The sequence below is a fragment of the Chelonoidis abingdonii genome, chromosome 8 (assembly GCF_003597395.2).
Source record: "Chelonoidis abingdonii isolate Lonesome George chromosome 8, CheloAbing_2.0, whole genome shotgun sequence".
Lineage (NCBI taxonomy): Eukaryota > Metazoa > Chordata > Testudines > Testudinidae > Chelonoidis > Chelonoidis abingdonii.
Genome location: NC_133776.1, coordinates 58,581,934 through 58,609,450, shown reverse-complemented (window position 1 = coordinate 58,609,450; position 27,517 = coordinate 58,581,934). Strand labels below are relative to the sequence as shown.

At 45.2% G+C, this 27,517-nt stretch overlaps 1 protein-coding gene across 10 annotated transcripts in view; it reads right to left on the bottom strand.

Moving 5' to 3' along the window:
• Positions 1–27,517, bottom strand: part of LOC116833223 (SLAIN motif-containing protein-like) — a 77,298-nt gene that overhangs the window by 10,638 nt on the left and 39,143 nt on the right. For 6 of the 10 annotated variants that reach the window (XM_032794591.2, XM_032794590.2, XM_032794594.2 and 3 more), the window contains 4 exons: positions 20,807–20,947; positions 3,776–4,093; positions 3,410–3,547; positions 3,104–3,163 (listed from right to left, as the gene is read on the bottom strand). In XM_032794591.2, the coding sequence (XP_032650482.1) occupies positions 3,104–3,163; positions 3,410–3,547; positions 3,776–4,093; positions 20,807–20,947 (657 nt within the window). The remainder of the gene's footprint in view (positions 1–3,103; positions 3,164–3,409; positions 3,548–3,775; positions 4,094–20,806; positions 20,948–27,517) is intronic. The other 4 variants (XM_032794593.2, XM_032794595.2, XM_075068670.1 and 1 more) reach the window with 1 other exon arrangement.

Here is a 27,517-nt window from a genome sequence, read left to right as displayed (position 1 = left end):
CAGCAATGCCTCTAACCTGCTAAGGAACAAAGCCTCCGCTCACTGGACTTCGTAAGAAGCAGCGGGTCTGGAATCAGATTGCAGTTGGCCAGCAGCCGACTTCTCCAAATTACAACCATACAACAAGTCCAAGTTCACCTTTATCAATTTTTAACAAGGAAGTGGCCAAAAATGATTATTTTGTTCTTAGTTAAACTTAAATTCCTGCGACTGCAGCCTCTGAGGGCCTCTTAAAGGCCACATCTTAAAAATTTCTTGGGAGAGAATTGACTCCCAACCGACTCAGGGGACTGTTTGGGACGGATCCCTGGGAGGCTAATATGAGGGAAAGGAATCCAGAGTGTCGGCTTATTTTTTGTACTAAATGATTTTTTTTTTTTTTTTTTTTGGCCTAGTCTTCAACAGACGAGGTAGCTCCCAACTGCTGCACTGTGGTAGCACAGTATGCGGGAGAGGGTGAGCACCCTCAGTAGTGAAAAAACGAGTTAAGGACTATTTAGAAAAAGCTGGATAATGCACAAGTCAATGGGATCTCGAACTAATGTATCAAGGGTGCTGATGGAATGGCTGATGTTGATTGCAAGAACCATTGGCCATTTAATCCGTTCTGAAAACTCGGGTATGGGGGAGGTCCTGACAATTGGAAAATAAAGGGGGGGCATTAATGCCCAATCTTAAAAAGGGGAAAAGGAATGACCCAGAAGAACTAACTACTGGTAACCTCACCTCAGTCCCTGAAAAATCATGGAGGCAGGTCTCAAGGAATCATTTTGAAGCATTTGGAGGAAGAGGAAAGGTGAATCAGGACAGTCAACATGGAATTCACCAAGGCAAGTCATTGCCTGACCAACCTGATTGCCTTCTATGATAGATAACTGGCTTGTGGATATGGAAAGCGGGATGGTTGATTACCTTGAACCTTTAGCATCTTCTAAATATGCGTCTTTCCACAGTATTCTTGCAAGCAAGTTAAGAACTATGGATTGTCATGATGGACTAAGGTGGAATAGGAAAGCTGGCTTAGATCGTCGGCTCAATGGGTAGTGCATCAAATGGCTGTATGTACTAGTTGGCATTGGGGACTGGTCTTGGGATGCTTGTTCAACATCTCATTAATTGAATCTGAATGATGGATGGATGGCACTCAGAAAGTTCAATGGATGACGTTAGCGTGGGGAGAGGTAGATATGCTAGTTAGGGACAGGGTCCGAGTGATCATACAAATTGGGGATGGGGCCAAAGAAATCTGATGGGTTTCAAAAGACAAGTGGCAGAGACCTGCACTTAGGACATGAAGAGTTCCTATGCTGGCTACAGCGGGGAACTGATCAGTTCCCCGCTGTAGCCAGCATAGGAACTCTTCATGTCCTAAGTGCAGGTCTCTGCCAGCTTGTCTCTTTTGAAACCCATCAGTTCTTTTGGCCCATCCTCCAATTTGTATGATCACTCTGGACCTGTCCTAAGTCTAGCATATCTTACCTCTCCCCACGCTTAACGTCATCACATTGACTTTCTGAGGTGCCATCCATCCCATCATTCAGATTCATTAATGAAGATTTGACAAGCATGCCCAAGACAGTCCCCAATGCCAACTAGTACATCAAAGCCATTGATCACTACCCATTGAGCCGACGATCTAAGCCAGCTTTCCTATTCCACCTTATGGTCCATTCATCAGACAATCCATAGTTCTTAATTGCTTGCAAAATACTGTGGAAAGACGCATATTTAGAAAGATTGCTAAAGTCAAGGTATGATCACCATCGCGCGCTTTCCCATTCCACAGAGCCAGTTAATCTATCATAGATGGCAATCAGGTTGGTCAGGCATGACTTGCCTTGGTGAATCCATGTTGACTGTCCTGATTCACCTTCCTTCTCCTCCAAATGCTTCAAAATGGATCCTTGAGACCTGCCTCCATGATTTTTCCAGGAATGAGGTGAGGTTGACCAGTAGTAGTTCTTCTGGTCTTCCTTCTTCCCCTTTTTTTAAAGATTGGGCAATTAATGCCCCCCCTTTAGTTCTTTCCATTGGTCCAGGACTCCCCCTCACCTCGAGTTTTCAGACGATAAAATGGCCAATGGTTCTGCAATCACATCAGCCAATTCCTCAGCACCCTTGGATAACATTTAGTGTCCAGATCCATTGACTTGTGCATTATCCAGCTTTTCTAAATAGTCCTTAACTTCGTCTTTTTCACTTACTTGGGGTGCTCACCCTCTCCCCATACTGTGCACCACAGTGCAGCATTGGGAGCTATACCTCGTCTGTGGAAGATCTAGGCAAAAAAAAAAAAAAAAACATTTAGTACAAAAAATAAGCCAGATCACTCCTGGATTCCTTTCCCTCATATTAGCCTCCCAGGGATCCTGCCCAACAGTCCCCTGAGCTGGCCGCTGGGAGTCAATTCTCTCCCAAGAATATTTTTAAGATGTGGCCTTAAGAGGCCCTCAGAAGGCTGCAGCTCGCGGAAATTTAAGTTTAACTAGAACAAAATAATCATTTTTGGCCACTTCCTTGTAAAAATTGATAAAGGTGAACTTGGACTTGTTGATTGTGTGTAATTCTGGAGAGTCGGCGCTGGCCCAACTGCAACTGATCCAACCCGCTGCTTCTTACAATCCAGTGAGCGGAGGCTTTGTTCCTTAGCAGGTTAGAGGCATTGCTGCTTTCCCCATATCCACAGAGCCAGTTATCTCATCATAGAAGGCAATCAGGTTGGTCAGGCATGACTTGCCCTTGGTGAATCCATGTTGACTGTTCCTGATCACCTTCCTCTCCTCCAAATGCTTCAAAATGGATTCCTTGAGGACCTGCTCCATGATTTTTCCAGGGACTGAGGTGAGGTTGACCAGTATGTAGTTCTTCGGGGTCTCCTTCTTCCCCTTTTTAAAGATGGGCATTATATTTGCCCTTTTCCAATTGTCCAGGACCTCCCCCAATCACCTCGAGTTTTCAGAGATAATGGCCAATGGTTCTGCAATCACATCAGCCAATTTCCTCAGCACCCTTGGATACATTAGTTCCAGACCCATTGACTTGTGCATATCCAGCTTTTCTAAATAGTCCTTAACTCGTTTTTTCACTACTGAGGGCTGCTCACCTCCTCCCCATACTGTGCTACCCAGTGCAGCAGTTTGGGAGCTGACCTCGTCTGTGAAGACTGAGGCAAAAAAAAACATTTAGTACAAAAATAAGCCAGCTCTCCTGGATTCCTTTCCCCTTCATATTAGCCTCCCAGGGGATCCTGCCCAACAGTCCCCTGAGGGAGTCAAATTCTCTCCCAAGAATATTTTAAGATGCTGGGCCTTTTAAGAGCCTCAGAGCTGCAGTCGGGCAAATTAAGTTTAACTAAGAACAAAAATAATCATTTTGCCACTTCCTTTGTAAAATGATAAAGTGAACTGACTTGTTGATGGTTGCTGAATTCTGGAAAGTCGGCTGCTGGGCACCTGCAAATCTGATTCCAGACTCCGACTGCTTCTTACAGATTCCAGTGAGCGGAGGCTTGTCCTAGCCAGGTTAGGCATGCTGTGGCGCATTTCCTCTGAAATATGAATTTCCAACAGAATGTACACTAGACAGTAATCATATTGCCTTCATTGTTTAGTCTATTCCTAGGAAATTGCACACTACCATTTTAATTCAAAATAATAATAAACAGAGCAAACATAACCAATTGCAGGAGTAGTTTCCATGAAACAGCTAATCTTTCCCTAAATCATTTCCAAGCTATTTTTAATACATAGTATCGTAAAGTTTACAGCCAGCCTACCTTCGTTATTTGTGTATTTTAGCGGGTCTTGCATTGGACTCTGCACAGCTCTCCTTGGGGGTCGAATTCGAGAGGTTGTTGTCCTGCTGTAATCTGCACCTGAAGAAGGGGACTGGCAACGGGGGGAGCTGAGAGGAGATGGCGAGTACCTGTGAGCACTACGATAGGATAGCGAACAATCATAATCATCCTCATCCTCCAGACTATATGTATCAAACTCCTGGTCACTATAGGTGCCTCTCCTCAGAGAGTGAAGGGAAGCACTGGAACTGCGACGGGACACTGAAGCAGAACTTGAAGCACAGTCCTGGCGGAGACCTGGAAATGTGAAATATATGTCAGATTCACAATAATTTATTACAAACCATTTCCCTGCCATACCACAGTAGGGATTAAGAAGCGCTACTCTGACCAATAATTAATTTGGCTTCACACAACGGGAAAAAATACAGTTACCTACCTTTTGTAACTGTTGTTCTTTGAGATGTGTTGCTCATGCCCATTTCACTTGTGCATAATTGTCAGAGACATTTGCCTTAGCGATATCTGGAGGGCTGGCTGGGATGGACCTTTGAGTGTCATGCTCATGCATCGGTATATTAGGCGTCTCCGGCCCTATACTCTCAGTTCCTTTTTACCGGCAACTCCAACAGAGGAGTAGGAGGGTGGGTAACGGGATGGACACAAGCAACACATTGAAGAAAAATAGTTACGAAAGGTAGGTAACTATTTTTTCTTCTTCGAGTGCTTGCTCATGTCGATTCCGTTCTAGGTGACTCACAAGCAGTATCTACGGAGGTGGGCTTGGTGTTCACAGCTAAGCGGCTTGCAGTACTGCCCTACCAAAGCCAGCATCGTCCCAGGCCTGCTGGGTAAGTGTGTAGTGGGATGTAAATGTATGGATGGATGAACAGGTGGCCACCCTGCAGATGTCCTGGATAGGCACCTTGGCCAGAAAAGCTGCCAAGGAGGCCTGCGCCATGGTCAAGTAGGTGGTGACAATCACCACGGGCCGCACCTTCACTTGATCATAGCAGAAGCGAAAGCAGGCAGTGATCCAAGTAGAAATTCTTTGAGTGGATACAGGGTGACCTTTCATCCTGTCAACCACTGCAACAAACAATTGTGTCAATTTATGGAATGGCTTGGTCCTGTCGAAGTAGAAGGCCAGAGCACTCCTAACGTCCAAGGCATGCAATCTGTGCTCCTTCCCTGATTTATGAGGCTTTGAAAAAAGACCTGGTAAGTAAATGTCCTGGCTTGAATGAAACTGAGACCCCCACCCTGGGCAGGAAAGCCACATGCAGTCTCAGCTAGATCTTGTCCTTGTAAAAGACTGCATAAGGCGGTTCCGAGGTGAGCACCCGAATCTCAGGACTTGGCAGGCCGAAGTCACCATGACCAGGAACGCAAACTTCCAGGACAGGAGGAGAGAACAGGAAGCCAAAGGCTCAAAAGGACCAGTGAACTGCGACAGCACCAGGTTCAAGTCCCAAAGAAGAATGGGGTCCTTGACGTGTGGGTAGAGGCGCTCAAAGTCCTTGAGGAATCTGGCCATCATATCCTGAGCGAAAACTGACCTACCCTTGAGCGGCAGATTGAAGGCTGAGATTATCGCCAAGTGGACATTGATGAATGAAAGGGACAGGCTCTAGAGCTTGAGATGCAGAAGGCAGTCTAAAATCAGCTGCAACGAGGCTCACTCAGTCTGGAGACCTTTATCCAAGGTCCAACAGGTGAACCGCTTCCACTTGGCCAGTGAGATCACTCCAGTAGAGGGCTTTTTACTTCCCAGCAGAATCTGCAGGACATCAGCCAAGCACTGCTGCTCCTGCTCGTTCAACCATGCAGCAGTCAAACCATCAGGTGCAGCGCCGCCAGGTTCAGATGCAGAAGACTGCTGTGATTTTGGGACAGCCTGTGTGGCAGTTGGAACAGAGTCACCACTAAAACATCTAACAGCGTGCTGTATCAATGCTGATGCGGCCAAGCCAGCACTATGAAGATCACTCTCACCCACGGACCATGCTGTGCCGGTTAGGGACATAAACCCCCCTGCAGAGGCCTGAGGCGGAGCCACGCATTTTGGACCACGAACGTGTATGCCGCTATGAGACTATTGCTTCTTGTTCTGTAATCTGCCACCACTGAGAACAGTCTAGATCCATCCTCTTTGGAACCCCCATTCAGGTATCAAATCCCTTCTCACTCTTTTCTTCTGCAGACTAAACAAGCCCAGTTCCCTCAGCTTCTCCTCGTAAGTCATGTGACCCAGCCCCCTAATCATTTTTGTTGCCCTTCTCTGGACTCTCTCCAATTTTTCCACATCTTTTCTGTAGCAGGGGAACCAAAACTGGACGCAATACTCCAGGTGTGGCCTCACCAGTGTCCAATAGAGGGAAATAATCACTTCCCTCGATCTGCTGGCAATGCTCCTACTAATGCAGCCCAATATGCCGTTGGCCTTCTTGGCAACAAGGGCACACTGTTGACTCATATTCAGCTTCTCAACCACTGTAATTCCTAGGTCCTCTTCTGCAGAACTACTGCTTAGCCAGTCGGTCCCCAGCCTGCAGCGGTACATGGGATTCTTCATTCCTAAGTGCGGGACTCTGCACTTGTCCTTGTTGAACCTCATCAGATTTCTTTTGGCCCAATCTTCCAATTTGTCTAGGTCACTCTATACCCTATTCCTAACCTCCAGCATTATCTACCTCTCCCCACAACTTAGTATCATCTGCAAACGTTCTGAGGGTGCAATTAATCCCATCATTCAGATCATTAATGAAGTTGTTGAACAAAACTGGTCCCAGGACCGACCCCTGGGGCACTCCGATTGATACCAGCTGCCAACTAGACATCAAACTGTTGATCACTACCCGTTGAGCCCAACAGTCTAGACAGTTTTCTATCCACCTTACAGTCCATTCATCCAATCCATAGTTCTTTAACTTGCTGGCAAGAATACTGTGGGAGAGACTGTATCAAAAGCTTTGCTAAATCAAGATATATCGTGTCTAGTGCTTCCTCCATATCCACAGAGCCAGTTATCTCATCATAGAAGGCAATCAGGTTAGTCAGGCATGACTTGCCCTTGGTGAATCCATGTTGACTGTTTCTGATCACTTTCCTCTCCTCCAAGTGCCTCAAAATGGATTCCGTGAGGACCTGCTCCATGATTTTGCCGGGGACTGAAGTGAAGGTTCTCTTTCTTTCCTTTTTTAAATCATCCAGGACTCCTCCCAATCGCCATGAATTTTCAAAGATAATGGCCAGTGGCTCTGCAATCACATCAGCCAATTTCCTCAGCACCCTGGGATGCACTAGATCTGGACCCATGGACTTGTGCACGTCAGCTTTTCTAAATAGTCCTTAACTCGTTTTTTCACTACTGAGGGCTGCTCACCTCCTCCCCATACTGTGCTGCCCAATGCAGCAGTCTGGGAGCTGACATTATCTGTGAAGACCGAGCCAAAAAAACCATTGAGTACTTCAGCTTTCACTGTTAAGCCAAGCTGGTCGCCTGCCATATTTGCTATTCTTTCTGCACTTCGGGATGATTTGTTCCTGCACCCTCAATAGGGCTTTTTTTTTAAAATGCAGGCAGCTCTCCTGGACTCCTTGCCCCTTATATTGGCTTCCCAGGGGATCCTGCCCATCAGTTCCCTAACAGAGTCAAAGTCTGCTTTTCTGAAGTCCAGGATCTATATTTTGCTACTCTCCTTTCTTCCTTTTGTCAGGATCCTGAACTCAACCATCTCATGGTCACTGCCTATGCTGCCACCCACTTCTACTTCCCCTACCAATTCTTCCCTGATTGTAAGCACCCAATGGTCCGTGGTAATATGGGACCAGGCCGAACAGAAAGAGCAGAGGCAGTTGAGGAATGAGAGAGACGGATCCAGTAAACTGACTGAGGAGTCATCCTTGGGTGCACCCTCAAAATGTATGCTTTTGGCCTCCCTGGTTTCTGGGATGGTCAGGTAGTACAGTCAGGCGGGAAGACAACGGATATCACCACTTATGCCCCTTGTCTTTATCCTTCCTCCTGTAGGAACCCACTCTGGGAATTTCCTAAGACTTAGACTGTAGAGATGGGGGAGGAGGAGGAGGAAGATGGAAAGGCTTCCTGAACTGTTATGGGGTATGAAGGCCCAGGGATCGGAGGGTGCCTCAGGAGTCTTTAAGACCATGGAGTCTTGAGTCCATCAGCTCAGAGAACAGCTCTGTACCCTTAAAAGGAAGGTCCTGGGTCGTGGCCTGCATTTCTTGGGACAAACCAGAGAACTGCAGCCAAGAACTGGACCTCATGGCCACTGCAGATGCAACCACCCTGGCTCCTGAGTCAGCAGTGTCCCAGGCCATTTGGAGGACTCCCTGGCGACTGACTTGCCTTCATCCACCAGAGCAGCGAACTCCTAGGCATGATCCTATGGGAGAGCCTCTTTAAACATATTCAGGGAGTCCCACAGATTGAAATTATATCTACCAAACAGGGCATGGTGATTAGACACCCTGAACTGCAGACTAGCAAACTTTTCTGCCAAAAAAATCTAGTCTTTTGGCATCTTTGTTCTTCAGCGTGCTGCTAACTTGACCTTGTCTGTCCCTTTCGTTCACTGCAGACATGACCAGCGATGGCACAGGGGGATGTGTATACAGATATTCAGAACTCTTTGCAGGGACATAGTATTTCTTTTCTGCCTTCTTAGAGGTTGGCGGAATAGAGGAGGGGGTTTGCCACAATGACTTGGTAATTGTAAGGACCCCTGGGTGGATTGGCAATGTGACCTGAGCAGGGGTGGTGGCCGAAATCACACTGAAGAGGTCATCAGCCTCCTCCACCTCATCCAGGAATGACGCCAAGGACTGTACCACTAGAGGAAGGGCATGGCTCCCTCGATGCTAGGGTCTGGTGCGCTGTTCCTGCATCTGGCTTGGTACCGCGCTTTGACTGCTGTGCCAGCAGTACCGTGGCTGGCTTGTTTGAGGCAGCCAGGAGGGCTGGGAATACATGACGGCATCATTGGCATTGCCCCAAGAGTTCAAATAAAGCAACTGGGTGGGCCACGTTCCCTGCTGTAATGGCACTGTGGCCGGTGCTGCACTGGTCTCCCGTGTAGGTGGAGAGTTCCCCTTTCGGGGTGAAGGGCTAAACTTCCAGTTCAACCCAGATGATAGGTGCCGACTTCCCCTCTGCCCGGTGGGTGCTCTATTCCCCTGCCTCTTCCTGCCCCTGCACCGTCCTTGCCCTACCCCCATTCCATGCCTTCCCCAAAGTCCCTGCCCCATCCCACCTTTTCCCACCCCCATTCCACCCTCTTCCCTCAGATCTCCACCCCTGCCCTTCCTCTTCTTCGCCTCCTCTCCTGAGCATGCCACATTGCCACTCCTCCCTTTCCCTCACGGAAAGTCCTAGCTTTTAGGCAGCGGGAGGGGCGGGAAACACTGGGAGGGAGGAGGCGGAGTGGGGACACAGCATGCTGTAGGGGGAGAAAGAGGCAAGAAAGGAGGAGCTAATTTTCCTCTGTGGGGTGCTCCAGCCCCGGAGCACCCATGGAGTTGGCGCTTATGACCCAGACCACTATCCTTCCAGCGACCACAGTGAAGCAGTTCAGGCCCAGGTTTGCCTGCTGCCTCTGGTGACCAGGAGCGGCACTGTGATCCTAGGCAGCCCCTCCAGAACCATGATCGATGTCTAGGAGACTGCCTGGGGGAGGGTGACCGGGGTCTAGGCAACCTGTGGCCAGAAGTTCGCCAGTACAGGAAATGGCATTGCAGCTCCGGAGTCGCATGCCTAGTAGGCGGACAGCGCATTAGGGACCTGGGTCTTCTAACTGGAGAGCTGAGATATAGTGCTGGGGTCCAAGGCCACAGAGACGGAGATGTGTGCCTGCAGTCTGGTGACCAAGGGTGCTCAGCCATCCTGTGAGGCTGCACTCCAATGACTATGGCTCAGTACTGAAGGGCAAGGCTAAGTCATCCATCTGGCGTGGCAGCTGCACAGCCAGTTGGCTTTGCTCTTCAGCCGCCGGTACCACTTTGGGCACTGATGGCCCTGGGAGAGGCCGGGGACCCTTGCTGTTCCCGGGGTCAGGGGTAGATCCCTAGCCGGGCTGGGGGGGCTGACCTCAGCGGTACCCCTGTAAAGCCTCAGAGTGGGTGTGTGGCATGACAAAGGTCCTTTGCCCACAGCCCCCTTGTCCTTCGGTGCTGAGGGGATCCTCTTCTTTGGTGCTTCTTTCGCACCAAAGCCAAAGTACTCGGTGTGGGTTCTGTTGCAAAGGGCTCTGACACAGGGCAAAGCGCAGCCTCCATGAAGAGGGTCCTTGAGCGGATATCCTGCTCTTTGTGTTTGCAAAGATGAAAGTTTTTACAAATACAACACCTGTCCTTTCTATGGGCTTCCCCCAAACACTTCAGGCAGTTCTCATGGGGGTCACTGATCAGCACTGGCCTGCTACATGAGACACATGACTTGAAGCTGAGAGAGCGGGGCATGCCCCACTCAGGGACCAAGTCCCAGCCCGGACTCTAAGTACTCTAACTTAACAACACAAAGACTAACTACTATTAGCTATGTACATATTAGGTAGAACAAAGGTCTATGAAGAATCGCTAATGCCCTTCTCAATTGTAAAGAGGACGCACTCCAACCAACCATCACAGGCGACAAGAAGGAACTGAGAGGGCAAAGAGCCTGCAGTGCCGGATATATGACGCATGAGCACAACACTTAAGGGGGCGCCACAGCTGATCCTAAGGCAAAAGTCTCTGACAACTGTGCAGGTAGGTGTGCACACACCTAGAATGGAATCGACGTAAGCAAGCACTCGAAGAACCACCATATTTATGAAAATCAGTCACAAGTTATGATGTATTGTTCTAAAGGAATAATCATATGGTACAGATGCAGGTGGCGGAATATTCATAATTATTGTTCTATAGACCAGTGGTTTTCAAACTGTGGGTCACGACTCAGTACTGGGTGACGGAATGTAAGGCACTGGGTCACAGTGGCTCTGGTCAGCACCGCTGACTGGGCCGTTAAAAGTCCCATCAGCAGTGCTGCCCAGCTAAGGCAGGCTAATCCATACCTGTTCTGACATTGCTCTGCACCCCAGAAGCAGCAGCATGGGGCTCCGCGTGCTGCCCCGACCCTGCGCACCTGCTCCGCACTCCCATTGGCTGGGTGCAACTCTGTTGTGTCGCAGGCATCAATTTTCTTCAACTGGGTTGCCAGAAAAAAAGTTTGAAAACCACTGCTATAGACTACAGGAGCCACCTACAGGGCTAAGAATATATTTACTTACAGGTTTAGAGTTCATAGAATATATTGTACATGCGCTGTAGGGAGTAATGAAGCATATGGTTGTGACTGCTATTTTGATAATAAGCAGTTTAAGTACATTATTAATATGAAGTAAGAGAATGTATTCAATTACAGTTTTCATATGTAATTTTGTATCTACCAGATTTTCCAACAGGTTCAGGGAAAGATTTGTATTTCCATTTACAAACTGCACAGGTCAGCGAGCAAAGGGGTGTTTTTCAATCCAGCCCTCTTTGGATCCTCAGTTGTACTACGAACAACTCCTTTTCCCTATCATTCAAACACTAGCCTCTGTCCAATGTGAAATAATCTATTTAACTGATACTTATCTCAAAGCCCCTTTGTCAAAGGTATGGAACAAATGCTCCTCATTACTAACCCTCATTTGTAGGATAAACACATTCTCTCCCCCCCAGTCACCCTAAGTATCTAAGAAGGTCTTCTGAATTGAGCAATCTTTTCATATGTTTCTGGATAGAATTTTAAGTTTGAAGTTCTAAGAAGACTATGATAAACAGGCTTTTTATTATTATTAAGTTATAACACTAAAACTCAGATTTTAAGGCCAGAAGGGACCATCATGATTGTGACATTATCTGATTAAAATATGACCATATAGATCATTGTTGCAAGCACTGTTATATATTTGCAGCAAATATTGTACAAAGGTAGTAGAGTGAGGTGTCTATGAAAAGGTTATGATTTGCTGTTTATGATTATGCTACTATCCGTATGCATGTATCATTTTTATATGTGACATTATAAGTATTGGCTCTATATTTGGATTTCAAATGTTTGCTCCTGGGGTAACGCCCACAAGGTAATGCCCAGCAGATGTTGGAGAGACTGTTCAAATTAAGTGGCTCATCAAGAAACACTTGGTTGACAATGGACTATGCGAGACACCCATTTACCCTGTCATGTAAATATGCGGTCTGGAGTGTAGCTAATGACTTCCTGCAATGACTAAGGGAAATTGGGCATGAACATGTGACTTGCCCATGTGACTCCAAACTCCATCTTGTTGCTGTAATTTTCCACAGTAAGAACAATGGGATGTCCTCCACATGACAAAAACTAAAAAAGGCCCTGAGAACACCTCCATTGTGTCTTCAATCCTGCTTCTTACCTCTGGAGGAACCTTGCTACAAACTGAAGCTTTGAACAGAGGACTGAATGACACATCCAAGTTGTGGATATACTCTGGAGACTTGACTTAAACCAGCAGTTTATTCCATCACTGCTACAAGCCTGAATCAAGAACTTTGCCATTACTGTATGTAACTGATTCCTTTAACCAATTTTAACTCTCACCTTTCTTTCTATGAATAAACCTTTAAATTTTGGATACTAAAGGATTGGCACCAGCATGATTTTTGGGTAAGATCTAAGTTATATACTGACCTGAGTGTGTGGCTGGTCCTTTGGGATCAGAAGAACCTACTATTTGATTAGATTGATTGTAAAGAACCACTCATCTCTGAATCCAGTGTTTTTGGTGGTGATATAAGAACTGGAATGCCTGAGGAAACTGCCTTTATGTTTTCTTGTTAGCCAGTGTGGTGAAACAAGAGTTTACTTTTGTGGCTGGTTTGGTATATCTTACAAAAGAATAACCACCAGTTCTGGGTTGTTTGTGCCCTATTTTTCAGCGATTCGTCCTGATTTGGCATCCTCAGTTGTGACCCACTAAGGCGCGGTTACAGTGGCGTAGTCTGGCTAGGATCCACAGAACCAGGTCAATTAAGCTTTGGATCAGAACCCCACACTACTAAAATCTGAATTTTGATATTGAGAGTTTGAAAGGTTAAAGATCAGTGAAGATCAGCCAGAAGGCATCAGCAGAAGTAATGAAACTGCAAGCCCTAAGACAGCCTGCGTTTTGAACATGAACAGAAAATGACTAAAATAAAGAAAGAAGCTTCTGAAAGAGAGAAAGATGCCCATGCCAGGCATATGGAACGTCTGGCTGCTGAGGAGAGGGTTCGTCAGATGCAACTAGAAACTGCCAGACTTGAGCTCCAAGTCAAAAAAGCAATGGAACAGCAGCAGAAACTGCATAATCGTGCAAGTCCAGTTTATAACAATGTTGGTATGTTGTGTTACTCTGAACAGTTGTCTGTGTTTAATTAGTTTTGCTATGGCCAGGGAGAGGATGACTCTAACCTGGAAAATGTGGCAAATAGCTGTTTGTCTGTGAATGAGGTTTCTGAATGTCTGTCTAGTGTCTCAGAAGTGAATCTAAAATGAGATAAGGCATAGGAAGAACTCACTGATCAGGAAAATGTTTATCTAGAGCAGATTAAAGTTGATGGTCAGGTTGAAGCCCTAATTGAGAAAGAAAAGGGTAGATTTTTTATGAGTTGGCTAGTGAAGTTTGTGACAGTAAGCCTGAAAGGGGGAAAAGTAATGTGCTTAAAGTAGCTCAGTGTGATAAGCTACTGATTGTGGAAAGCAATAGTTTATCTGTTGAAGGAAAAACTGTTTCCAATTGTTCGCTTGTTGCAAATAGCAGTGTGCCTAATGAAGGAGAACGTACCTCCAGTCTTTTGTCTGTGGACCAGAGAGAAAATGCTTCTCAGTTTATGCTACTTGAAAATTTATCAGTTGTCCCAGAGTTCAATTTCGATTTAACTAAAGCCCAGGAACGGAATTTCCTAAGTTTGTGTCTGCTAGGGAGAATAACATTATAACTAGGTCACATCCAGTTGGTGTCATAACTAGAGATCAGACAATTCTGGTGCTTCTATTTTGCCTGTTGCTTGTGTGGTGCTGGGTAAAGGTCTGACAACTCTGTTTAACCAGGTTGATATCATAGCCAGGGCACGAGGAAAGCACGAAGGTAATCTGACTAAGTTACCTACTAACAGTGTGGAAACTTGTAACAAGGATGCTTCTAATCTTGTGACTATGAAGTCTAGCAGTTTACCTGAAAGGGGTTTTTGTAAAAATCCCCCTGATGTAACACAGGTGATTCTGGATTTAAGTGAAACCCAGAAAGAATCTATCGTTGCTCAGAAAAATGTTCCTTTAGAGCAGGTCCTAGGTGAAAAGGGTAAGGGAAGAATTTATGTGAAAAATGGTTTGTTGCTTAGAAAGATTCCTGAAGAGAAAAATCTTCAGGGTAGTTTTTGCAAGCAGTCTGCTGCAACTGATGGGTGTGGAAGTGATCTGATTGAGTTAACTCAGGGTGAATCACTGTATAGAGAAAGCAACAGTTTGTTTGGAGACTTGTTGCAGTTCCTAACTGCCAGTCTTTCTGAGGTATATAGATCCACTGACTTTGCTTTGGAAAGACCCAGTGTGGATAGCTTTGAGAAAGTTTTAGATAGAATGAAAATTGTCAGGGAATTTGAACAGCCCTATGACCAAGTGGCTGTGTCTGGCCAGCTTGTTGGGATGACAATGTTGTTGGGACATGAGTGTCTCCATGCTGATTCTTTAAGTAAGCAGTCTGTGACAAAGGTACTGAGGAAAGATTGGGTTACTGTTTTTTCAGAGTAGAACAGCCTTATGACTGAACCCAGAAGGATGCAGGGGATGGCAGGTAAACTCTCATCTCTAGACACTTTGGATATGTCTTGTAGTCTCTTAGTGGACTTGACATCTGATTCTATGTGGAAGCAGAGATTGGTCATGGAAGGACAAAAGAACCTTGAGTCTAACATGGTAGTGAAAATGGATGGTATTGCTTTACGACAGAGTCGAGCCTTGGAACTGGCAAAAGCTGAGGATATGAAAACTAGTGTGTCTGTGTTGATGCAAATTACCTGACTGGGGAGAGAATGACTTGCACATAGTTGTTAGCAAAGAGGACACACCCATCCAGCCAATGGGTTCTGTTATTCAAGAGAGCTCAGATTTTCACCCTACTGGACAGAGAGGAAGGGAAAGATTAAACTCTTGCAAATAAAAGCCACAGGTTAACCCTAAAATGCCAAAACCCAAGTGGTATTGAGCAAAGGCGTGGCATAACAAAAACGATTGTAAATATACACCTGCAATGAATTTGATTTTAATATTAATGCTAATGTTAACTTTTGTGACTAATGTGTTGCTAATACCAAGAACTGTAAAAATGTACAATGTGCCTAATCTTTTGGAAAAACCCTTGAACATGTTGAGTGATACATGAGAGCACACTTGATGCTAAAAGACCTTGTATTACTGATATTTCACAGTTAGTGCCTTAACTAATCTTGAAACTGTACATAGGAGAAAAGACATTGCAGACCTAATGTGCTATATGACAAGGGAAACTGAGGCACACTAACATATTGCTTTCATGGCTAAATGCCAAGATTCCTACACTATGAGGAAAGTTAATAGCTGCATTGACTTGTTAATTGGGTTCCAAACATTTGCCAGAGCTTATATAAATAAATTGGCCATTTTCTTTAGCTCTTGGAAAATAACATGAAACATACAGGTATTATATTGCAAGAGCAGGTCCAATCCACTATTGGTCTAACTAAGTTTTACCTTGGGTTTGTAAAGGGTTTCAACAATATTGTTAAACGTGATTTTAGTAAACCATTTTGGTTATACGCTGATATTTCTAACATTGGGTTCAAAGCTGTAGTAATACAGAACCAAGAATGGGAAATTCCTCTGATGCATTCAGTAAAATCTGGGACACTGCTTCCTGCATCAATTTTTGCATTAGGCGTGTGACATTATCTGACTAAAATATGACCATATAGATCATTATTGCAACCACTGTTATATATTTGCAGCAAATATTGTACAAAGGTTGTAGAGTGAGAAGTCTATGAAAAGGTTATGACTTGCTGGTTCTGATTATGCCACCTGTGTGCACGTATCATTTTATATGTGAAGTTATAAGTATTGGCTCTATATTTGGATTTCAAATGTTTGCTCCTGGGGTAACGCCCACAAGATAACATCCATCTTGGAGGGACTGTTCAAACTTAGTGTCTCATCAAGAAACACTTGGTTGACAATGGACCATGGGAGACACCCATTTACACTCAGTGGACTGTCATGTAAACATGCTGTCTGCAGTGTAGGTAAATGCTTCCTGCAATGACTAAAGGAAATTGGGCATGAACATGTGACTTGCCCATGTGACTCCAAACTCCATCTTGTTGCTGTAATTTTCCACAGTAAGAACAATGGGATGTCCTCCACATGACAAAAAGCTAAAAAAGGCCATGGGAACACCTCCATTGTGTCTTCAATCCTGCCTCTTACCTCTGGAGGAACCTTGCTACAAACTATCAGCGGGGTAGCCATGTTAGTCTGTATCAACAAAACAAAAAAACGAGGAGTATCTTAAAGGCTAACAGATTTATTTGGGCATCAGCTTTCATGAGTAAAAGAACCCACTTCTTCGGATACATGGAGTGAAAATTACAGATACAGGCATAAATATAGGCACAAGAAGAGAAGGGGGTTACCTTACAAGTGGAGAACCAGTGTTGACCATGCCAATTCAGTCAGGGTGGATGTGGTCCACTCCCAATAACTGATGAGGAGGTGTCAATACCAAGAGAGGGAAAATTGCTTTTGTAGTGAGCCAGCCACTCCCAGTCCCAAATTCAAGCCCCAAATTCAAGCCCAAATTAATGGTGTTAAATTTTGAAATGAATTGTAGCTCCGTAGTTTCTCTTTGAAGTCTGTTTTTGAAGTTTTTTCATTGAAGGATGGCTACTTTAAAATCTGTTATCGAATATCCAGGGAGACTGAAGTGTTCTCCTATGGGCTTTTGTATGTTACCATTCCTGATTTGTGTCCATTTATTCTTTTACGTAGAGACTATCCGGTTTGGCCAATGTACATGGCAGAGGAGCACTGCTGACACATGATGGTATATATCACACTAGTAGATGTGCAGGTGAATGAGCCCCTAATGGTGTGGCTCATGTGGTTGAGTCCTCTGATGGTGTCGCTAGAGTAGATATGGGGATAGAGTAGGCAACAGGGTTTGTTACAGGGATTGGTTCCTGGGCTAGTGTTTCTGTGGTGTGTAGTTGCTGGTGAATATTTGCTTCAGGTTGCGGGGGCTGTCTGTAAGAGTGGTCTGTCTGTCTGATACAAATTGAAGCTTTGAACAAAGGACTGAATGACCCATCCAAGCTGTGGATGTATTCCAGAGCAGTTTATTCCATCACTGCTACAAGCCTGAACCAAGAACTTTGCCATTACTGTATGTATTGATTCATTTAACCATCTTTCTTTCTTTTAATGAATACAGTAACTCCTCACTTAAAGTCGTTCCAGTTAATGCTGTTACATTGCTGATCAATTAGAGAACATGCTCATTTAAAGTTGCACAATGCTCCCTTATAATGTTGTTTGGCAGTCACCTGCGTTGTCCACTGCTTGCAAGAAGAGTAGCCCATTGGAGCTAGCTGGTGGGGGCTTGGAACCAGGGTAGGCTGACAGACCCCCTAAGTTCCCTGTGCAGCAGCTGCCCAGTAGGTTATCAATTGCCAAGCAATTCAGCTGTCCCTCCCCCTACTGCTGTGTGCTGCTCCTGCCCTCTGCCTTGGAGCTACTCCCAGGAGCCTCCTGCTTGCTGTGCGGGGGCGGGAAGAAGGGTGCTGTCAGGGTGTTTCCCTCCTCCCTGCTTCTGTACCCCACCTCCACAAAGTAGGGGGGCACACAACAGGGCTCGGGATGAAGACAGCTTGCTGGCAGCAGCTGCTGTCTCAACTTGCTGATCTACTTAAAAAGACAATGTACTTAGAGTGTGGTCAGCGTACTTAAAGGGGTAACACTCTCACACACATGGTGTGTATGTCTGTCTCTCTCTGCCATGCTGTCTCCCCTCCCTCCATTTGTGCTTGCCTTGTAGAGTGTGAGGCAATATTAACAACGTGTTAACCCTTGAGGGCCAGTAAGGCTTTTAGCAGTAAGGCATTCCCTGGGAAATATCCCAACCTTTGACTCCACCACCTCAACCAAACTTCACAATCATCATTGCTGTGTACAGTATTAAATTGTTTGTTTAAAACTTGTACTGTGTTTATGTGTATATATATAAAATATAGTCTTTTGTCTGGCAAAAAAAAATTCCCTGGAACCTAACCCTCCCATTTACATTAATTCTTATGGGGAAATTGGATTTGCTTAACATCATTTCGCTTTAAGTAGCTTTTTTCAGGAACATAACTACAACATTAAATGAGGAGTTACTGTAAACCTTTAGATTTTAGATACTAAAGCAAAAGTGGGCAAACTACAGCCCACGGGCCACATTTGGCCCGCGGGCTCCTCCTGCCTGGCCCCTGTGCTCCTGCTCCCGCCCTGCAGCCTCAGCTCACCATGCTGCCAGCGCAGCTGCAGAGCCCAGCCTGACCATGGTGGCATGGATGGCTCCAGCCAGGCACCTGTCCTAGTGCTCTGGGCATGCGGCTCTAGTGCCGCCACCCACTGGTGCTCCAGGCAGCACGGTAAGCGGGCGGAGAGCGGGGGGGTTGGATAGAGGGTAGGAGAGTTCAGGGTGGTGGTTAGGGGGCGGGGCGGTCAGAGGGGAGGGAATAGGAGGGTTGAATGGGGTCAGTGGGGCAGTCAGGAAGGAGAGGGGGGTTGTATGAGAGTGATGGGGGGTAGTCGGGGCGGGGGTTCTAGGGGCTGTCAGGGAACGGGGGGGCATCAGGGGGCAAGAAGCAGGGGAGATAAGGGGTAGGGCCGGGCCACGCTTGGCTGTTTGGGGAGGGACAGCAACTTCTGAAACCTGATGCGGCCCTCAGGCCAAAAAGTTTGCCTGCGCCTGTACTAAAAGATAGGCACCAATGTGATTTTTGGGTAAAATCTAAGTTATATATTGACCTGGGTGTGTGACTGGTTCTTTGGGATCAGAAAAACTATTATTTGATGAGACTGGTTATAAAGAACCACTCATCTTTGAATCCAGTGTTTTTGGTGGTGATATAAGAACTTGAATGCCTGAGGAAACTGCCTTTGTGTTTTCTTGTTAGCCGATGTGGTGATGCAGGAGTTTACTTTTGTGGCTTATAAAAAGAATAACCACCAGTTTTGGGTTGTGTTTGCCCTATTTCTCATCAGTTCATCCTGAATTTGGCATCCTACAGCACAGTTACAATGATCATCTAGTCTGATCTCCTGCACATCACAGGCCACAGACCCTTATCCACCCACTCCTGTAATAAACCCATAACCTCTGGCTGAGTTACTGAAGTCCTCAAATCTTGATTTAAAGACTTCCAGTCACAGAGAATCCACCATTTACCATAGTTCACACAAGCAAGTGACCTTTGCCCTATGCTGCAGAGGAAAGCAAAAAAAACCCCAAGATCTCTGCCAATCTGACCTGGAGGAAAATTCCTTCTGGACCCCAAATATGGTGATCAGTTAGACCCTGAGCACACAGGCGACCATGATCATCCAGACACCTAGGAAAGAATTCAATGTAGTAACTCAGGGCCCTCCCTATCTAGAGTCCGATCTCTGGCCCCTGGAAATATATGTTACCAGAAGTCACCGATGGGCCACGTGCCTTCCCCTCCATAAACTTACCAAGCTTAGTCTTGAAACCAGTTAAGTTTTTTTGCACTCACTGCTTCCCTTGGAAGGCTGTTCCAGAACGTCACTCCTCAATTAGAAACCTTCATCTTATTAAAGCTTATTCAGTTTACGTCCATTTGTTCAAATAACACTGACCTTTAACACTGACCTTTAACTTAAATAACTCCTCTCCCTCCCTGGTATTTATCCTTCTAATGTATTTATAGAGAGCAATCATCTCTCACCTCAGCCTTCATTTGGTCCCTAAGTCTTTTCTCTTAAGGTAGGTTCTCTATTCGTCTGATCATCCTGTAACCCCCTTCTCTGCACCTGTTTTAGTTTGAATTCATCTCTCTTAAACATGGGAGACCACAGTTGCACACAGCATTCCAGATGAGGTCTTACCAATGCCTTGTATAACGGTAATAACAATTTTCTATCTCTACTGGAAATACCATATATGAGACATTAGGTTTGTTAATAGAAATGTTTTTGAAGTGGCCATAAAGAACAATGTACTGGGGGGTGGAAGGGCGGTGCAGATTTTGATGCTTTACTCACACTGTACAGTACCTTCCTTTACAAGCATAGATGGAATAAAGTGCTATTCAATGCAAAGGAATCCCTTGATTTGTGCCTTTTGGTCTCCTGTTCTAATTACTATTTGTTATTAGTGGTTTTAACTTTGTAAAACCTCAGTACAAAGGAAGTAAATATTTTCCAGAAGGTTTACCTAAGAACCTAAACATCACCTTGCAGTAATCTGATTTACAGAAAGTGGAGAATAGAATTATTATGTAGCCCAACTGCTCCACATTTCTTTGTTCCTCCTCTGCAATTCTATGCAAGAGTGTGACTGGAATTCTCAGCTAATCCAACTCCCAGCGAAGTCAACGGAAAGGCACAGAGTAAGATTTTCAAAGGTACAAATGGTAGTTAGACACCTAACTCCAGTATGGACTTTTGAAAAATCACCTCCACAATCATTTTTATGCTTAAGTGTCATGAATTGAAAATGTTATCTTATCAATCAGGTGTACGTGGACATCTTAGAGCTATAGAATTTAAAGTTAACTTATAAAAGAAAATGTAGTAAATTTAAAGTGGGTTATTAAAATCTTGTATGTTTGGACAATTAAAATCTATCTCCATTTTCCTACGATTCCAATTACAAGACTAACAGAAAGGAAATTGCTGTAACATACTTTCTTCCTGTAGGCGTGCCATAACTTGGACATCAGTCAAGTCCTGCAGCTTGTATCCCATAGAGATGGAGTCATCAGATGTACTCAGCTCACTATCTACAGAGGACTGAGAGCTCAGTGCACAATGCATGCTCAAGTAACCTTCAGGAAAAAAGAAAAAGAGACAAACACAGAACAATGAGGAGCAGAAAATGCTTTAGACACCCACACAGAACCAATGATAAACTACGTAATTTTATTCCAATGCCAGTTCCAGTCATGACGCAAAGAGATAAAGTTCAGAGCTGAGGTGGCCCAGCTTATTTGCTAGGAATAATTTACACAAGTCAGTAATGGTTGCAGAAGAGAGCGTGCTCCACATCTATCAGTACATTTTATGTGACAGAGCCTGGCATGATGCTTTGTGGCCTTCTCCAGAGGAAGAGAAATGCTCACTCTTTAACATGGACTTGAACCCAGAAATAGCTGCCAGAACATTTCTCTCGGTATTTACTGTTTTTGCACTTTTTTGAGAAAGGTAATGCTGCAGCGCCAATGGCTCAATGTGAAATCTCAGAACTTGCTAGAGCATTTACATCTGGCCATAAGAGTGCAAAGATCTGAATCTCTAACACAGATTCACTGATTGAGTGAAAAATGTCATTCAGTTTAATCTCAGTGACCCAATGGAAGGCAAAAAGCCCTCCAGTACTATTCAAATTATGAAGAATTACAACAGTGAGTTTGTTCTATGTGAGACAAGCTGGTCACATAATATCCTTATGCAATGGTAGGTTTTATACTAGGTACTTGCTATCTCATCCTCTGTTTTCCTTGCCCCTGTTTCTGCCACTTTTTGCATCTTGTCATAAACCAAGACTATGAAACTTTTTATCTATCTGTACAACACCTAGTACAATGAAATCCTGATTGGGACCTTTACATTGCCGTGATATAAATAATAAAATACAAATTAGCAGGCTCTCTCTCTGATTAAGGAGAGAAATTTCTACTACAGGCACATACATGAATGAAAAAAAAATCATTTCAAATGAAAGCATTCATGATTTCTAATGTGAAAGTTTACCTAACAACATTTGTTTAATGATGTAAGTTTGGAAAGTCAATATTTTCCCATAGCACATTTATGAGATAGTCCAATAGTTTACAGCGGGATAAGGTATACGAAGACAGAGCAGTTTACTGGCATACATTTGTTGGCGAAAGACATTTTCCTTACCTACTAGTCGTTTTTGGTGAACTGGTTACACCACTATTCATCCTCTGGCCTCAGGCAAGTGGCAGTCAATCTAACACAGAATTGTTTGTACTCTGGCCCTTCTTCCCTTGTATTTTCTCCTCCTGCTTGGCAGCAGAGGAATGACTGCTGAAGGGTAGCTTCTTATCTCACTTTACTAACCTAGCAGCTTAGTTAGCATATCTCCATCCTCTTTCCATTTCATAAATATTGGATAAGAACAACACTAAATACTTTTCAGTTCACATGAAAAGCAATGTCACGAGGGGTGGGGGGAAGAAATCGAATGGTGTGAAGATCTCTACAAGGCAATTGCCTGCCTCCTCACTGATTCACATGACAAATTACCATAGCATGCACTAGAAGCAACCAAATGCCAGAACACAGAGATACAGATCCCATTACCTGTACAGTTATTTTAGGGCTGGAGAGAAAGAGAGAGAGAAATGAATTCCAAACTAATAATAACTGCCCCTATATAATGGTTTGGACTGAGGAAGCAAACCAGCAAAAGAGAAGAACCTTAAGAATATGCAAATACAGGCTCGCAAGATTCTGTGCCTGTCTAATAGGAGTTGATATCACTGATATCTAAAGTAGGGTGAAGAGTGCAGCTTCCTGCTCAGAGTCAGGGATTAGAGGTCATCAGCTATGAAGAGGAAACAAAACCACAGGGTCCTGAACTCCCGAACTGTTGCCAGACAAGTGAAGATCCGAGTCAAAGTCTACCATGAGGCTTGTGATGCACCTGTTGTATATAGGCCACCATTTGCAGCCTGCCTTGTTTACCTCAGATCATGTAGTTTCAGTAGAAATTATCAAAATTTCTTGAAAGCCTTTTCTACACGAGAAAACTGAACTGTGGCTAAAAGTAATTTTCAGCAATAGTTTCTCCCAAATGTCACAGAAAACTGTTTAAGTACTAATCTAGAGCAAGCAAAAACAGTTTTCAAAGCCAGTTCAGGAGGAAACATCACTAAATAACCATTTTAAGCAATGGTTAATTTCCTAATGTAGACAGAACTTAAGGTAATAGTGGCAGAATCTTAATGTCATTTCCTCAAGATGCCCCCTTTGGGTTGAGCAACATTTTAAAGAAGAAGGATGTTCCAGGGATTAGGGCAGGTATCGGCAACCTTTGGCACGCAGCTCACCATGGTAAACACCCTGGCAGCCAGGCCATTTGTTTACCTGCCGCATCCACAGGTTTGACCGATCGCAGCTCCCACTGGCCATGCTTCACCACTCCAGGCCAATGGGGGCGGCGGGCAGCAGCAGCCAACACATTCCTCGACCCACGCCACTTCCCGCAGCCCCCATCAGCCTGGGACAGCAAACCACGGCCAGTGGGAGCCACGATCGGCTGAACCTGCAGACGCGGCAGATAAACAAACTGGTCCGTCCCATCAGGGTGCTTACCCTGGCGAGCTGCTTGCCGAAGGTTGTCGATCCCTGGGCTAAGGCATTAGTTTAGTACTTGGGAGACTTGGGTTCAATTCCCTGCTCCACCACACACTTCCCATGTGACCTTGGATAAGTCACTTAGTCACTCTGTGCCTCAGTTTTCCATCTATAACAGCGGTTCTCAAACTTTAGCAACCCAAGAACCCCCATTTTGATTTTAAAATTTTCACAGACTCCTCCCAATTCCCCCACTTAGCCCCAGGCCCTGCTCCCAATTCCCCCTTCTGCCAAGACCCCACCCCCTCCTTCCTGCTCCTGCTCCACCCCTGCCTCTCCTCTTCCCGCCCCTCCCCCCCAAGCATGCCCCCTCCCAGCTCTTCCCCCTCCCTCTCAGCATCTCCTGCATGCTGCTGAACAGCCATTCCCCAGTATGCAGGAGGTGCTGGGAGAGAGAGGGAGGGTTATCAGGGCGGGCCACGTGGACACCTGGAGTACCCTCATAGGACCTTCAGAGATCCAGGGCCCCGTTGAGAACACTATCTTAAAATAGGCAATACTGCACTTCCTACCTCACAGTTTTGGGAGTGTCATTATGCTCCATATTCTTCATATCCTATTATACGATCAGACTCGTAGGTCAGAAGACCCATATATCCTCTAGTCTGACCTCCTGCACAAAACAGGCCCAGACCACCCACCACTTTATAACAACCCTACCCATAGATGAGTTATGGAGTCCTCAAAATGTGTTTGAAGACTCAACTGGCAGAGAATCCACCGCAAGTGACCCATGCACCACGCTGCAGAGGAAGGCGAAAACCTCCAGGCCCGCAACGCCCTGGAGGAAAATTCCTTCCGACCAAATATGGCAATCCCGCATACCCTGGCATGTGGCAAGACTCACCAGCCTCACCAGAAGAAATGATTCTCTTGCAACTCAGATCCATCCATCCAACATCCCTTCACAGCCCTGAGCAGACTTATGCTGATAGATCAAGATAAGGCCCAAATTAAACTATCCATCACATCACCTCCTATACTGTAATCAAAAGCTTATCTTAAAGCCATAAGTCTTTGCCCACTATTCCCTCGGAAGGCTGTTTGCCAGAACTTCACTCCCCCTAATGGTTAGAACCTTTCGTCTAATTTCAAGTCTAAACTTCCTAATATCCACTTGTACCACATTCGTCTTGTGCCTCCATTAGTACTAAGCTTAAATAATTCCTCTCCCTCCCTAACGTTAATCCCCCTGATATATTTATATAGAGCAAGCATATCCCCCCGCAGCCTTCTTTTGGCTAGGCTAAATGATATGAGTATGGCATAATTATGATGTATTTTATACAATATAAGATATGTGAGATATCACTGGAAAGGTTATGATTTAGTGAATATGATTATCCTACTTGTATGCATGTATCATTCTGGTATCTGAAACTAGGAATATAGTCTATGCATCGGCGATTACAGTTGGTAACGCAGCAATGGGAGGGGGTTATATCTTCCCTAAGAACTAACATTTTGGACTTTGTAACCAACCTACAAAACACCCTCAAAGACTCTCTAGCCCTTGCTTGAGAAAACCTACAGGATGTTCAGCAAGAGCAAAAGGCCTGGTATGATAAACACGCCAGGGAGCTTTCCTTCAGAGTAGGTGACCAACTCATGGTCTTGAAAGTGCTCCAGGCCAATAAGGGGGAAGCGTCATGGGATGGGCCATTTACGGTCCGAGAATGTCTGGGAGCTGTTAATTACCTCATAGCATTCCCAGACCCTACCCTAAAACCTAAAGTGTACCATCTTAATTCTCTAAAGCCCTTTTATTCCTGCGAAATCAAGGTTCTCCAGTTTACAGCCCAGGAGAGAGATGACGCTGAGTGGCCTGAAGGAGTCTAATATGAAGGAAAAAGCAATGGTGGTGTGGAAGAGGTGCGCATATTGTGTGCAGTTCTCGTCTCCCATGTTTAAGAAGGATGAATTCAAACTGGAACATGTACAGAGAAGGGCCACTAGGATGATCCGAGGAATGGAAAACCTGCCTTATGAAAGGAGATTCAAAGAGCTTGGCTTGTTTAGCCTAACCAAAAGAAGGCTGCGGGGAGATATGATTGCTCTTTATAAATATATCAGAGAGAGAAATATCAGGGAGAGAGAGGAATTTTTTAAGCTTAGTACCAATGTGGACACAAGAACAAATGGATATAAAGTGGACACTGGGAAGTTTAGACTTGAAATAGACAAAGGTTTCTAACCATTAGAGGAGCAAAGAGTCCTGTGGCACCTTATAGACTAACAGACGTTTTGGAGCATGAGCTTTTGTGGGCGAATACCCACTTCGTCAGATGCATGTAATGCAAATTTCCAGGGGCAGGTATATATACGCAAGCAAGAAGCAGGCTAGAGATAACGAGGTTAGTTCAATCAGAGAGGATGAGGCCCTCTTCTAGCAGCTGAGGTGTGAAAACCAAGGGAGGAGAAACTGGTTTTGTAGTTGGCAAGCCAACTACTGACTCCCCGCCCAAAGAAGACTCTTGGATACACCTGAAAAATGAGGGGAGAGAAGAGCTGAACACAGGCTAGAGGGATTTCTAGCCTATGAAAGTCACACCTGGAGTTTTAAGCTGCAAGCAAGTGCAGCTTGGCCTCAAGAATATCTGCAAACTGCCTAAACCAACAATTAGTGTGAGAATTTGCTACTCATATCCAATTTCTTTAGTATATTACGCTTATATTGCATTTTTGTTTTATTTGCTGGTAATCTGCTTTGATCTGATTGCTACACCTTATAATCTATCTTTTGCAGTTAATAAACTTATTTTTGTTTTGTCTAAAACCAGTGTTTGGAAATAACGGTGGGCAGAAAGCTGTTGCATATCTTTCTTCACACTGAGAGAGGGGGCGAATTTCTTGAGCTTATGCTGTACAGTTCTCTGTGCAGTCAAAAGACAGTATAATTTTGGGGTTACCCTACAAAGGGGGGCATGCACTTGAGTAACTGGGCAGTTCCTTAGCTAAGCCTTCCCATGCAGAGCTGATCTCAGTATCTCTGTGTAGCTGCAGCTGGGTGTGTCCCTACCTGTATGTGTGCTGGAGGGGGCCTGAGAGCCTGTCTCAGCAGTACAGCGTAAAAGGAGCCCAGGCTGGAGGGTCAGGCGGGCTCAGTGGTACCCCAGTTCCAGGTGGCACCCTGAGGGAACCCATCACAGGGAGGATAACTGCATTAAATTCCTTGACTTTAGCAAATACCTGCTCCTTTTGATAAGGTCTTATTCCTTCACTTTAGCAAAGCTTTTGATACAGTCTCCCACAATATTCTTGCCAGCAAGTTAAAGAAGTATGGGCTAGATGAACGGACTATAAGGTGGACAGGAAGCTGGCTATATCGTTGGGCTCAACGGGTAGTGATCAATGGCTCCATGTCTAGTTGGCAGCCGGTATCAAGCAGAGTGCCCCAAGAGTGGGTCCTGGGGCCGGTTTTGTTCAATATCTTCATTAATTATCTGGAGGATGGCATGGACTGCACCCTCAGCAAGTCTGCAGATGTGACACTAAACTGGGAGGAGTGGTAGATATGCTGGAGGGTAGGGATAGGATACAGAGGGACCAAGACAAATTGGAGGATTGGGCCAAAAGAAATTCGATGAGGTTCAACAAGGAGAAGTGCCGAGTCCTGCACTTAGGACAGAAGAATCCCATGCACTGCTACAGACTAGGGGCCAAATGGCTAGGCAGCAGTTCTGCAGAAAAGGACCTAGGTGTTACAGTGGACGAGAAGCTGGATATGAGTCAACAGTGTGCCCCTGTTGCCAAGAAGGCTAAACAGCATTTTGGGCTGTATAAATAGGGGCATTGCCAGCAGACTGAGGGACGTGATCATTCCCCTCTATTCGACATTGGTGAGGCCTCATCTGGAGTACTGTGTCCAGTTTTGTCTTCTCTTCTGCCAGACGAACAATCCCAGTCCCTCACCTCTCCTGCATGAATCATTTACTCCAGCCCCCTAATCATTTTTTGTTGCCTCCGCTGGATTTCTTTCAGTTGTTTCCACATCCTTCTTGTAGTGTGGGGCT